This window comes from Rhinatrema bivittatum, chromosome 8, assembly GCF_901001135.1.
Source record: "Rhinatrema bivittatum chromosome 8, aRhiBiv1.1, whole genome shotgun sequence".
NCBI classification, from domain to species: Eukaryota; Metazoa; Chordata; class Amphibia; order Gymnophiona; family Rhinatrematidae; genus Rhinatrema; species Rhinatrema bivittatum.
In genome coordinates, this window is record NC_042622.1 from 75,265,736 (window position 1) to 75,280,213 (window position 14,478).

Below are 14,478 nucleotides of genomic sequence, written 5' to 3' on the forward strand. Positions count from 1 at the left end.
CACTAGCATTTCAGGTGCCTGCTAACAAAAATAATAAACAAACAAGTTCTAGTCACGTGAGTGCTGATCATTACATTACTTTTTTTGTCAAGCTTCCAACTGTTTCCATTTCACATCCCCCCAACCATATTGGTAACATCAATAGATAAGAGCACAGCCAGCCAATAGGAATACATACATACATATTCATTCCTAAGTGACCTTTACTGACCTGGGAAGTGTGAACACTTTGTTTCATTTTCTGTTGGTGTTTGTTAGTTTCCAGTTCCATTTCCCATCCCCTTATCTATTGATGGTAACATCAATAGATAAGAGGGCAGCCAGCCAATAGGAACACATATTCATTCCTAACTGACCTTCAGTGACCTGGAAAGTGTTTATTTGTATCATTTTCAGTTAGTGCGCACTAAATCGAGTTAGTGCGCACTAACGGGGAGTTAGTGCGCACTAACTCGAGTTAGTGCGCACTAACACGATTTAACGATTTTTAACGATAAATCATTAGAATTTCTATTGTATCGTGTTCTATAACGATTTAAGACGATATAAACATTATCAGACGATAATTTTAATCGTTGAAAAACGATTCACATCCCTATAAGCTGCCACTCACACACACACAAGCAAGCGGTCTCACACACATGTACATACACACAAGCTGCCTCTCACCCAAGCACACGCACACAAGCAAGCTACCTCACAAAGTGCACACACACATACACACACACACACAAGCAAGCTGCATCTCTCTCACATGGGTCCTCTCTCTGTTCTTCAGCCGCCGCTGGCCTGAGCTCTGGCAGTGGCCCAAGCCCAGCCTCTTTCTGTTCTTCTTCAGCCGCCGCCAGCCTAGGCTAAGGCAACCGCGGCAGGTGCAGACAGGCTGAGGCAGATGCCACAGCGGCATTCTGAGAGGGCATTTATTGCCACCTCAAAATTCTGCCACCTGAAGCGGCCGCCTCATCCTGCCTCATCATAGAACCGCCCCTAGCCATTTCACTATCAATTGGTGTGCCTCAGGGCTCCGTCCTGGGCCCTCTTCTCTTCTCACTATATACTAATTCCCTTGGTGCTCTGATTTCCTCTCATGGCTTTCAATACCATTTTTATGCTGACGACTCCCAGATTTACCTTTCTACACCAGAAATTTCACCAGAAATCCAATCCCGGATCTCAGCCTGCCTGTCTGACATTGCTACCTGCATGTTCTGCCACCACCTTAAACTGAACATGGGCCAAGATGAAGCTCCTTATCTTCACTCCCCCCCCCCCAAAAGCCCACCTCCCCTCTTCCTCCTTTCTCTGTTTCTGTGGATAACACGGTCGCCGTCCCTGTCCCATCAGCTCATAACCTTGAAGACCTCTTCGGCTCCTCTCTCTCCTTCTCTATGATTATCCAAAACACTACTAAAATGTGTCAGTTCTTTCTTTATAACATTGCCAAAATACGTCCTTTCCTTTCTGAACACACTACCAGAACTCTTACACACTCTTTCTTCTCCTCCTGCTTAGACTATTGCAACCTGCTCCTCACAGGTCTCCCAGCAGCCATCTCTCTCCACTGCAATCTTTCCTACATTCAGCTGCGCAACTTATCTTTCACCAAAGTCGCTATGCTCACATGACCCCTCTTCTGAAGTCACTGCATTGGCTCCCTATCTGCTCCGCGTACAGTTCAAACTCTTCTTTCTCACCTACAAATGCCTTAATTCTGCAACACCTCATTACCTCTCCTCTCTTATCTCTCTCTACACCCGTCCTTGTGCACTCTGCTCATTGGGCAAGTCACTCCTATCCATGCCCTTCTCCTCTATTGTCAATTTCAGACTCTGTGCTTTCCACCTGGCTGCATCGTGTGCTTGGAATAGTCTTCCTGAACTGGTGCGACTGCCTCATGCTCCCTCTCTTGCCATGTTTAAATCCCATCTAAAGACCCACCTTTTTGAAACTGCTTTTAAATCTTATGCCTGATTGTCTGCTTTTAGACTTGGCTAACTTTCTTTTCTTTCAACCGAGGTTCATATCCTGTATGTTTGTCTTATTAGATTGTAAGCTCTATGGAGCAGGGACTGTCTTTTTGTATGTTTGTACAATGCTGTGTATGTCGTGTAGCACTATAGAAATATTAAGCAGTAGTAGTAGTAGTAGAACTGTGCAGATACATATAAAAGACAGTCCCTATTCCATAAAGCTTACAATTAGTCAAGACAAAGATACATGACTTGACAAAAGTCTGTGGAAAGTGCGTATATTGTATAGAAATGTTTCCAATTTAATAGGAGCCTGAAAAAGGTGAGTTTTTAGACTGAATTTGAATATAGCAAGAGACAGAGCATGATGCACCAAATTAGGAAATGTATTCTATACATATGGTCAGCACGGTAGAAAGAATGGAGTCAGGAGTTAACAGTGAGGAAGAGGAACACAGACAAGTGTAGTTTGCCTGATTAACAGAGTTCACAAGGAAAGGTGCAGAGAGGGAGAAGAGAAGACAGATAATGTGGAGCTGCAGAGTGAATGCATTTGTCAGAGAATAAAAACTCAAACTGCATTCAGAGGCGCACTGAGAGGGGAGCGACATTGGAGAAAGATAAGTTGTGCGGCCACATTTTAAATAGACTGCAGTGGAGAAAGATGGATCAATGGGAGGCCATGAAGTGTTCAGCTGATGGAATTTTTGTAGGGGCCAAAGCAATTGACCACATCAGGCCAATCTTAACTCAGTTACTCTAACTCCCAGTCAAATACAGGATACAAGCCAACACTCTGACTAGTCTTCAAATGCTCGAAGAATCTAGTCCTTAAATATATCTCTCAGCTTCTATTCTCCTACTTCCTTACAAGTCCTTATTTTCTTACCAAACACTCTAAGCATCGGGGTAGGATATATCAGCAAGAAAATGAGACCAGAAGAAAAGAATAGACTATTCAAGGTTCATTGTGTTAATGGGGAGGTAAGTTCCTATCTCTGAATCGATTGAGAAGTGGAGGTGGAAGGGAAAAGGATCGAAATTAGATGTAGCTGTGGTAAAAGTTGTTCTTTCTGGTATGACAAAAAATTGGAAGATAAGTTGGGTAGTACCGATGTAGAAGTGGCTACCCATACTGAGAGGAAGAGGGATGGAGAGAAAGACAGCACTAACTAAGCCAGGGGAGATTTTTCCATTTTAACCAGAAGTACTTGGAAAAGTGGAGAGAGCTAGAAGACGAAAGCAATGCCGACAAGAAAAGATACAAGGGATAGCAGCAAATTCAGGAGAAGATTTGAGGACTGTCTGGAAGTGTTTGGGTGATAAAGTGATAGAGAAGTTTCTCTGTTTCAGGTAAGAACAGAATAGGGATCAGAATTTTAAAGAGTCCTTCAACCAAGTGAAAGTACTCCTCATGGAGAAGATAAATAAAAACTCTGAGATACAGTGCCCTTATTTAAAAACCACTTGATAACTTGCTTGTTACACAGAGTGCTTAAGAAGGAAGGAAAGGATTCTATTTATAGGCCACTATTGCTCCCTAAAGATCTTCAGAAAGCTGTTTTTTTTTAGCTCTGGCACATGCACACCCACCAATGGGACACCTTCAGTATTCAGGTGTCCTGAATACTGAAGAAAGGATCACACATGGATTTTTGGCCAGGGATTAGCCATCAGCTGAGAAATTTTTCTAAATCCTGCTCAGAGTGCAAAACTAGTCAAAAGCAAGCCGCAATACAAGGCTCCTTTAATCCCTACTGAGGAAACTTTATCAAGGACAAAGTTGCCTCATGATTTCAATATATTGGTAAGGGTGGATTACTTTACCAGTTTCCTGTAAGTAATTCCCTTACTTTCAGTGTAGGCTAAAGCAACAGCATGGGAATTGGTTAAAATGTTTTGCCAACTCTACCAAAGAGGGATTAACCTACTGAGAAACTAATTTTGGAGGTAACTTTGTAACACCACACATAAGTTAGCCAGGAAATATGCATATAAATCACACCAATTTTCAAAGCAAACTTGCATGCATAAACCCACTTTGAAAATTATCCCAGCAACACTATGCATACACAATTACAATTGCTATTTGGTGCACATAATTTTACCAAGAGAATTTCCATTCATATTTTTTAAAACAAAAAGTATGCAAGTAAGTTCCAACCTACTTGGATTCCACTCCCTGGAATATCTCTCCCCTATGTATGTAAAAGTATATTCATATAGTGTGTCTGCAGTTTTCTAAAGCTCATTTTCTATGGATAGATCACTACGGGGCCTTATTTCTAAGGCTATCGCAGGCTTGCACTAACAGCGTAAGCCTGCGATAGCTAGCGAAGGTAGCGCACGCCTGCGCTACCTACATCGGGGCGGAGTTGGCCCCGGAAGAGGAGGAGTCGGGGCATCACCGGGGCCGACTCTGCGAGGACGGCGCGGACAGCGAAAAGGTAAGGAGCCTTTGAGCTGCCTATTTCGCGCCCAATAACTACACCTTCTATGGTGTAGTTATTGGGCGCGATGCCAGCAGCGATCGCACCACGGAGGTGCGTTCGCTGCCGGCTAGCAGAGGACCGTACCCCTGTTTCGGCCCCCCGCCCCTCATTACCGCATTTTTCTAAAGTACCGCAGTCCTGCAATACTTTAGAAAATGAGGCCCTACTTTACCTACAGAATTCTCTTTGAAAATGACTCTGTGTCTAAACTGCACCATCAAGTATGGGAATTGCTAGGTATAATACACTTATGTGCATCTGCCTACCATCACAGATAGATGGGTTGGTGGCGCAATTTAATCAGATGTTGAAAGGAATGTGGAAGAAGTGACTAGCCAGAGACGTAAGAAAGTGGGATCGACTGATTTCCTATCTGATGTTTGCCCTATGAGAGGTACCACAAGCATGCACTGGTTTCTCACTTTTTGAGTTACTGTACGGACGTCAGCCCCAAGGTTTTTTACATGTGATTAGAGAAATGTAAGGAGGGGAGCAACCAGAATCACAGAGAGGTCAATATTTAAAAAAAAACGTGTCCAGCTGACTTTGAGAAGAGATTGGAGATAATGGCTCAGTTGGCATAGAGTCCCAGACAGCATCGGCAAGAAAGGGAGATGAGTACCAAGGCAGGATGTGAGAGGGGAGCCGTCTGAAATTTCTGATTCTTTCTAAACTGATCCCCTCTAAGTTTTCTTGCAGGAAATAATGCTCAGCTCGATTTGGAAAGCCATCTCATTATCGCCTGCACAACTTGCTCAATATACACTGCAACAAGAGGGGCAGTCAGAACTGCTACAGAGTGGCTAACGAGACATTTCTCAACTTCCTGTAAGGCTTGTTGATCTGGAACCCAAGATACCTGTTTTACAAGACGCTGCTGGAACTTTACCTTTGGGACATTTGGCATAACAGAATAAGTTAGAGACCAAGGAAAATGAGGCAAGAATATCAGAAGAAGTAGCTTTTCAAAATAAAAATCTGTGCCATCTTTGCAGATGCTAGGGAAATATTTCTTGGAAATTTTAAAAGTTCCTGAGAATTTGATTCCACCCATAGCCAAGGCCTATTATTTACCAGCTGCTAAAAATGGTCCTAGTACAGTGACTTCAGCTCAGGATGTTCTGAATTTGACAGATTTCTTGGAGAGGTCATCATCTGATGAAGAGGTTTCTTTATCAACCCTTTTGGTGACTTTTCTGATTGACTCTGACAGGGCCTTTGTTTTGAAGCTTTTTTCCGTAATAGATTAACGCCCATTCTAGATTTCAAAATAATTAATTTTCTGAAATGTTTTGCTGGGGCAACACAGATGAAAAGGAAGACATTTCTTTTATTAAAATCTGATGTACTATAATTGGGAGGATTATTTTGGTTGAAATTTCCTTGCAAATGTGTTAAATTTGAGGTGGGTAAAAATATATGTCTTTGGACCTTATGCAACTATCTAATTTTATAACTTCTAGGCAGTGTTTGTCAGGTTCTCCCTCCTCCCCGGTCTCCAGGCCTTTTTCCTTGCCGGGATTATGAGAATTTGTTAGGTAGTTCAGTTGGTCTGGATTTTTGTGTCCATGTAAATTATTAGTTGTTTCCTTACAGATAGAGTATGATCCTTTTTTTCTTTTTGTGGACTATTAACAATGCATTCGGTTTATATTTCCTTAGTAATTGATAATATTTATTCCTATAGGCATTGACTCTGTACAAGAATTATGCTTCTTGGTTGTTATTTGAAATTCCACATAGAAAAAGTTAAAAAGGAAAGAGAAAGAAGGCAGAGAGAGAATTGAAACAGAAAAAAGATCGAGGGGGTACTTTTTCAAAAGGATTTACATGTGTAAATGAACTCCTATTGTAGCAATTTTCAAACCATGTGTCAATGGTATAGCGCTAAAAGCTCTGGGATCTTTGCAGAAATAGTTCAATAAGGATGTTGTCAAGCATTTCTAACTTTTATTCAATAATGCAGTAGATAACGGTCCTCCGACACGGACTGTGTTTCGCCACTAAGGCTGCGTCGGGAGGGACAGAATTTGTCTAAAATGCCAACAGATAAAGGGGAGGGTGTCAACAAACAAGGATCCATAATAAAATAAACAAAAATAACAGGAATGGCTACATAAAGCAAATAATAGCAAGTGCTATATAAGAGAGTATATGGAGGCTCAATTGCCCCCGGCTGACCCTTTTAATTATGGCTCCAGATCCAAAAATGTGGCAAAACACGGTCCGTGTCAGAGGTCCAAAATCTACTGCATTATTGAATAAAAGTTGGAAATGCTTGACAGCATCCTTATTGAGCTTTTGATGTGATAATTTCTGCAAAGATCCCAGAGCCTTTAGCGCTATATCATTGACACATGGTTTGTCACTAGCATGTATACCGCTCATCCTTTCCACCTTATTATTTGCTTTTAGCAATTTTCCAAAGCCATTTACCAGTGTAAAGTGCACTTACACTGGCAAATCCTATGGACAATTCAAGGGCATATATTGTGGCAATTTTCAAAAGCCTACTTAAAGTGCATTTATACTTGTGAAACCCATTTTTCAGCATGTAACTGCTTTTGAAAATCAGGTCCAGAGAGAGAAAACAAAGACCGGACATAGACAAGACCAGAGAATGAGAAAAAAGAGACACGCTGGGCCATAAAATCAAGCCAGAGACATCAAAGATTGGGAAATTATATTGCCTGATTGAGAACATTAATAACTAATCAGTGTAAAATATCTTGAGACCCAGCTCAAAGTCTCTCGACCTGGACATGTCTTCCACATAATATAGTCCAATGGATTATATAGTTTAAAAAACATAAAATAATACATTAAATCAAAAGACAAACCTAAAAAAAACACCAAGAATTTACTTTTGATAGCAGCTGAATTTTGAGGGCTGATTAATTTTTTTTCTGGTGTATAATTAATTATCTTGAATCGAGGACATACTTGCAAGACCTAAGGCTTTTCTTTTGGCTCCGTATTTAAAGAATGTGCTTTTAAGTATATTATGAGGGTAGATTACTGCAATTTATAATGTGGACAATACAATGAAATCCCCAACTCAGTATGCGGCAGCGGTCAAAAAACAAATAGAATATTAGGAATGATTTGGAAAGGAATGGAAAATAAAACAGAGGATATCTTAAGGCCTCTGTGTTGATTCATGGTGTTACTGCACCTTGAGTCTTATGTACAGTTCTGGTTGCCCTGTCTCAAAAAAGATATAGAATTAGAACAAGTATAGAAAGACTGCAACAAATATGATAAAGGGGAAGGAATGGCTCCCTTATGAAAAAAAAGCTAAACAGGTTAGAGCTCTTCAGGTTGGAGAAGAGGTAACTGAGAGGGGCTATGATAAATGTTTATAAAATTATGAGTAAGGAGGAACAGGTAGATAGGGATAGTTATTTATCCTTTCAGATGGTTCTAAGACTAGGGGGACATGCCATGAAACGAACAGGTAGCAGATTTAAAACAAATTGGAAAAAGTATTTTTTCACTCAGTGCACAATCAAGCTGTGGAATTTCTTGCTGGAAAATGTGGGCAAGGCATCTACATAGCTGGGTTTAAAAGGGATTTGGACAAGTTCTTGGAGAAAAAGACCATAAGCCATTATTAGCCAGGTAGATTTGGGAATGCCACCACTTATCCCTGCAAGTGAGCAACAAGAATGGATCTGCTGTTTGGGAAATGCTTGGTAACTTGTGACCTGGATCGGCCATTGTCGGAGACAAGATGGTGGGAGCGATGGACCTTTGGTCTGATTCAGCATGGCCTATCATATTCTTAATTAGCAGTTTCATTACAGTCTGGGACATATTTGAACCTAAAGAGCTGAGAAGCGGAGGCAATAAGAAGTTCACTAATCACATGAAAAAGTTCCCTAGATTAATTTTTATGGTCGTTATCTGCTGTTATATTCTCTGTTTTTATAATTCAAGGCTCATCATTTATTTATATCATGCTTTTTCAAGAAGAGACTTCAAAGCTGGGTCTGTCTGGGATATAGTACATGGGAAATAAATAGTCAATTTAAGTACATATAAATACTATAACAGGACAATGCTACAAAAGCACATAAGTAGTGGAAGTTTGGTGAGTGTACAAGAGATCTATGTACAAAACCTGAGCTAGACAGGGAGTGAAGAAGAGTGAGGAGTTAGTCATGTTTGAGGCAGGGCTTCATTTTTAGTCAGCTTGGAGCAATTTTAATATATATTAGGGTAGGGTGAATTTCTGGTTTCAGTGATTTTGAATAAGAATCATAGTTCATTGTTAGGGTTCATGTTGCAGGTGAATACCGAATGTGAAATTTAATTTATTTATTTAATTTATTTATTTAGACATTTTATATACCATCGTTCCATGTATAGATCACAACGATTTACAAAATAAAATTCATATTAACTATAGATCTATGACATAAGACATGAAGAAGAGAAATAGCATGTAAAATCTGTTAACTATATAACAGATTTTACATATTAGTCAGTTCATTGAGCTTTTTTAGAACTCTAGTTATATTTGTTCCTCATGCATCTAATGTATCTCTTGTCCTTCTGGTTACTGCAGATCTCTACATTCTGTTGTTTCTAAGTTAGTTTGTATGCATTTATGAATAGCCATGTTTTTAGTTCACATTTAAATCTTTTTCTGACTGGTATCAAACGTAGCATCTCAGGTAGGGAATTCCAAAGTTTTGGACCTGCTATGGAAAATACTTGATCTCTCACATGCATCAGGAGTGTGCTCCTTATTGTGGATACAGTCAGTAGTCCTTTCTTTTGAGATCTCAGTGTTCGCTGCTGTGTGAATGGTTGCAATGGCACGCCTGTCATACCAGTATTACTCAGCGGTACCAAGTCATACTAAATCTCTCTTGCAGAGGAGAGCTGACTGGTGGACCATGGACTTGGCCAAGTTAGAATTACAAAGCGCCAGAATCACTAACCAAACCTGGCAAGTCATGGGTACAGCAGCACTCATAATCCCTAGCAACAGGATCCTTTCCAGCTTGAGAAAAGCATTGGCGTTTGGTCCCCAGGAGGGGTCGACTGATGCCTCCAATCACCAGCTGGGTCCACCCTTCTTGGGGCACCAAACTCTGCCTGCAGTCAGCTGCAAGGTCCATCCCTCCTGGGTGACCAAATACATCCTCCCCACTTCTCCTGGAGGATCAAACTGCAATACTCTTTCCTTTCTGGGTGAAAGCCTGTTGCTAGACTTTATAAAGCTGCTATGCACATTTCTTGCCAAGTTCTGTTAGTGATTCTGACCCTTGGTAATTCTAGCTTGGCCAAGTCCAAAGTCTTCCAATCAGATCTCTTTAGCTAGAGAGATTTAATTGTTATATAATTAAATGGCATCAAGAAAAAATTATATTCAACGCATATATGGGACTGCTTTAGAAACTGAGGTCCCATTATTCTGTGCCTGCTGCTTCTGCTTAGGGCAGAAAACTCTTCCCTCAGAACAAATGCCACCATTCAAAAAGTAGTACATTAACATCCATTTTCTTCTTTGATTACCTCTATTGCATTTATTTCCCATAAGCACATTTCTCCTGCCAGGAATTTTACAGGCAATATCTATAATGAAAGGAGAGCTTCTGGTGATAATCTTACCATCAAAGGGGATGGTCTGCAGCTTCATTAGCTCCTTGTCACTTTTCCGAAGGTAATCCGCTGCCTCCCCAAACTCAGACATATCAAGCATAACATGCGCCATGCTGGCTGTTGCACAGAGCACAACAGTAAGATGAGACGAAGTAGCGTGCTGTTGATCACTGCAAAGAACCAATGGAAAAGAATTAGGCTTTGTCTAAGAGCATCTCTTATCTTCTCTGAGAACCAATGTCACACTCTGTTCTTCCTCAGAAGACCCTTTTGTCTCTCTCCTTGTTGCTCCCCAGAGGACCCCCTTCTTTCCTCCTCTTCTTCAGTGTATGCCCATCACTTCTTGCTTCTCCTTGGGGACCATCTGCCTTGATCCCTTCTCCTTTTGACAGGACCCCTCCTTAAAGAACCCCCTTGCTTCCTGTTCCTCCTTAAGAGAATCCCCTTTGCTCCTTGTTTCTCCTCAAAGGACCCCTTACCCCCTTGCTCCCTGCTCCTTATCCATTCATGCTCATCATTCCCTGATTCTCCATAGAGGACAGCATTCCTTGAACCCTGCTCCATCTCAGAAGACCCCTCTGGGTTTCCTACTCCTCTTGATAGGAACCCCTTGCTCGCCACCTTTTCTTAGGGGACTCTTTTCACTTTCTATTCCTCTTCAGAGGACACCTCTCTCCTTGGATTCCTTATTCCCTTCTCCTATCTTTTTCTACTCGGAAGCTCAATAAACCATCTTTAAACTCTCTTTCTGTGCACGGTGCATAAACATTTGTGCACAGTATGCAATAGAACTGCCTCAGGGGCAATTGATTGAACCAGGACTTGTTTTCATCATCCGATTCCTATTGTCTTCACTGTCTCACAGCCTACTGGATTGGCTTCCGCTTTGTTTCTTCGGTATGCAATAGAGACATAACACTGAAGCCCAGTTTCACACTCAGCAGGAATATCTCTTATGCCTGAAGTTAGTGCATGGAACTGACAGAGAATGCTGGACTGTTTTCTATTCTGTGTTCTTTTTGGAAAGCTTTGCTGAAAGAAAAACGCCACCATGCCAGCTTTACAGTTGGCATTTCCCTATTCTCTTGCACCTCAGCTTTATTCCATCTTGCAGCTCCTGGTCTCTACATTTTGGACTGCATTGTACTTTTCTCACTGCCCAAGAGTAAATAGAAACATGCCACTTTCACTTAAGATCTAGGATGGATCTTCTATAGATTGAGCTGAAATTCTGACATGGCCTCTTTGCTCACCCACATTCCCACAAACAACAAAAGGCACAGGCTTCATGATATTCAGGCCATTACATTTGGAAAGTTTATCTTTTCCGTAGTATTTTAATAATTTTAGATTTAGCTCACCTCTTTTCATTGGTGACTCAAGGTGAGTTACATGCAGGTACTGTAGGTATTCCCTGGCCCCAGATGACTTACAATCTAAGGACCTGAGTCACTAAGGGTTTTTCCCATAGACACCAAATGGAAGAAAAGTCTTAATGAATCTGTCCCTTGGGAGTTATTTGCTAAAGGTTTTCTCCTATTTGGTGTCTATGGGGAAAAAGCTTGTACTTGAGTTAGTAGAGTGTGAAGTAAGCTGCCTACAGATTTGAACCCTACCTCTCTCCTGGTTTTCAGCCTATTGTGCTAACACTAGGCTCCTTCAGTAATAGATAGCAGCCAAATCCAGCAGGTTTAAGGTAAGCTTAAGACCTGGTTTGCTTGTCTTTCTTCTCTCATTTACTCTTCCAGCACACTTAGGTCAGCAGATATTTTTTGCTGACAGTGTCCTGAACAATTTAATCACACCTTCAACAGTGATAGCTTATCTAAGCCACTCAGATAAATACTTTCTTCTCTAGACTGAATGGAATAATTGCTATGATGGCACCACCCATTAGAAAAATAACAATGTAATATTAACACTCATTTCACTTTTTTGCTTCATATATAAAAAATTAGAAAGTGCTATAAACTCCTGTTAAACACACTATCCTAACTGCAGAAATAGTTGTTGGAATGGAAATAAGATTTTTTTTGTTAATGTGGGCTTTTTCCCAGGCAACAAATCTAAATATATAATTAAGTAAATGTTTCTTGTATTCATTGGAACAATTTCTCTTAAATGCTTGTTATTAACTTTCTATTATATGATTAATTTTTTCTTGTCTCCTTTCCTGTTTGTGGACTTTAACTTTCTATGTGGGATTAAGTTGTGCGCCTTCTCATTGAAAAGACTTTTTCTTTCATTTTCTTGCTTTTTCTACTTTTACCATGTGCTAATTTGTTTCTGTTCGTGCCTTTTAGCATGAATATAAAAAAAAAAATGTAATTAAGGGAATTCAAAAATAAAAAATAACCATTTTGTTCTTCTGCTAAATATTAATTTATTATTAAACAGAAATGAAAGGACAATAGATCTGGACTGCCAGGGAAATATTACAGAAAATCTTTCCTATGCTAACAGCGGCTGGGCTGCATGCTTTCTTGGTGGCACTTGTCTTAGTTTGCTTAATCGCTAACACTAGTGAATCAAACCTGCATCACCCTTCCAATGTTAACACTGAAGAAGTCCCTTCTCTGCTCCTCGCCATGCTACTTGGAGACGGTTAGTTAGTATTTCACACACACACACACACAAAAGCATGCTCTTACCAACCTTGGCTACAGAACTGCGAAACGTCTGTGCATGTGTGAGTGCAGCTCCCCTTTTATTGTGTCTTTCAAGGTCAGCACAAGAAGAGGTATGTCAAATATTCCCATGTGTCATGTCTACATCTCCTCTGCCACTGCCCTCCTGCCCAGAGCTACACAAAAGGCAAACTTCAAACATTATCTCTTTGCAGGGACTGGACAGTTATTTTTATTACAGTATTGTCAGAAGCAAGGCAGATAGAACTAGCATTGGGGGAAACAGTAGAACACAATCTCTTCCTTTCTACTGCTCATTAAAGCTAAGGATAAAGTTACTAATCACCCATAGGTTCCTCTACTTTTTAAAAACTTTCTCCTGCTTTTTGCAAAACATTTGTTTGCTTGATATCTCATCACAGAGCATGGTTACAGGTTTTGCAAATTCATAGGAGCAGATATATCACAATTTAGATCCAGTGTTAATCTCTTTCAGTTTTGACCCTGCATTGTGACTGTTGAATATACTAGGAGATTTTCATTGATAAAGCTGGAGAAAGTTTTTGCATATCTACCTAGGATTGATCCTAGGGAGGTGAGGACAGCATATGGGGTGAATCAGCCTGGGCAGACTCATCTTGGTGCAATCATCATCGCTCTTTTCTCCTCCTACCCCAGGCCCAATTATCAATTGTTTCCCTCCCAAATCTCTCCCGCTAGCAAGGAGAGTAAAAGAGTAATACTTCTTACCTTTGTCTGCCTCCTCTGTCAATTCTGAGATGAAGCTTGAACCATACAAGGCCAGTGGGTCACATGAGAGTATGAAGCCCTGCATGGTTCAGACTTCAGATTGAAGCTGGCAGGGGAGGAGGCACCTGTGGGTATGAGATGCTGTTCTCCGATTCCTCCTGCTGGCCTTTGCGGATTACACCAGGGTCAAGGGGTAGTTGGAGGAGCACACTCAGAGAGTGAGAGAAGAGGTTTAAGAGCCATCCAGCACAACTGTAGGACTACGGCACCTCAAAGAAGAATTTTGCCATGAGCAGGCAGAACACTGAAAGTTGCTGAAATGTTGAGGCACTAGGCCCCTCATGGCGTGGAGCCTGGGGCAGTTGCCACAATTCACCCCCTCTAAGAATGGTCTTGATTTTTGCCACTCAGTCTGCAGTGGTCTGACAATTGTCTGCTCAGTGAGCTCTGACAAAGTGAACCATCCACTTCCTAGGGTTATGTTGTCCTTTTTAGCCTCAGTTCCTTAGGAGCATTTCATTTCATTCATTCATTTATTATTTATATACCATCTCACCAGGAACAAGCATGCCCAAGTCAGTGCTGAGTATATCTGTGTGTGTGCACATGTGTCTCCTCTTTCCGTTTTAAATAGTTAGACCCAGTAGAACCAAAGTTTGTATAGAGGTAGGCCCTTGGGTTGACTTCTGACTTTTGTACTTTTCAAAATATGCAAGTGATCTTTTCGGGATGGGTGTAGAGAGGGAGAGGTAGAGTTGACATTATGATGATAATGATGATGATGATGACAATTTGCCCATAAGCAATGGATAAGAGAAATTTCACTCATAATAACTCTAGAATCAGTGGACCAATTGTAACAAAAACCTGATATCTGGACATAGGGGATAGGGAACTTTAATTGGATGGAATGAAATATATTGATTTTTCATTGGTTGGTAAGATAGCCTTATTTCTGTTTGTATGCAGTCTAGAATGTCACACTGTCTACAGGTCTTTTCAGAGATTTCTCTGCTTCACTCACTG

The 14,478-nt window shown here is 40.8% G+C and overlaps 1 protein-coding gene across 1 annotated transcript in view; it reads right to left on the bottom strand.

Moving 5' to 3' along the window:
• The window catches only part of MYH7B (myosin heavy chain 7B), a 138,431-nt gene extending 125,553 nt beyond the window's left edge, over positions 1 to 12,878 (bottom strand). The window contains exons 1-2 of the mRNA XM_029614647.1: positions 12,731 to 12,878; positions 10,085 to 10,245 (exon numbers count right to left, since the gene is read on the bottom strand). Coding sequence (XP_029470507.1) covers positions 10,085 to 10,187 — 103 coding nt within the window. The 5' untranslated portion in view covers positions 10,188 to 10,245; positions 12,731 to 12,878. The remainder of the gene's footprint in view (positions 1 to 10,084; positions 10,246 to 12,730) is intronic.
• Between the last annotated feature and the right edge of the window lie 1,600 nt (positions 12,879 to 14,478).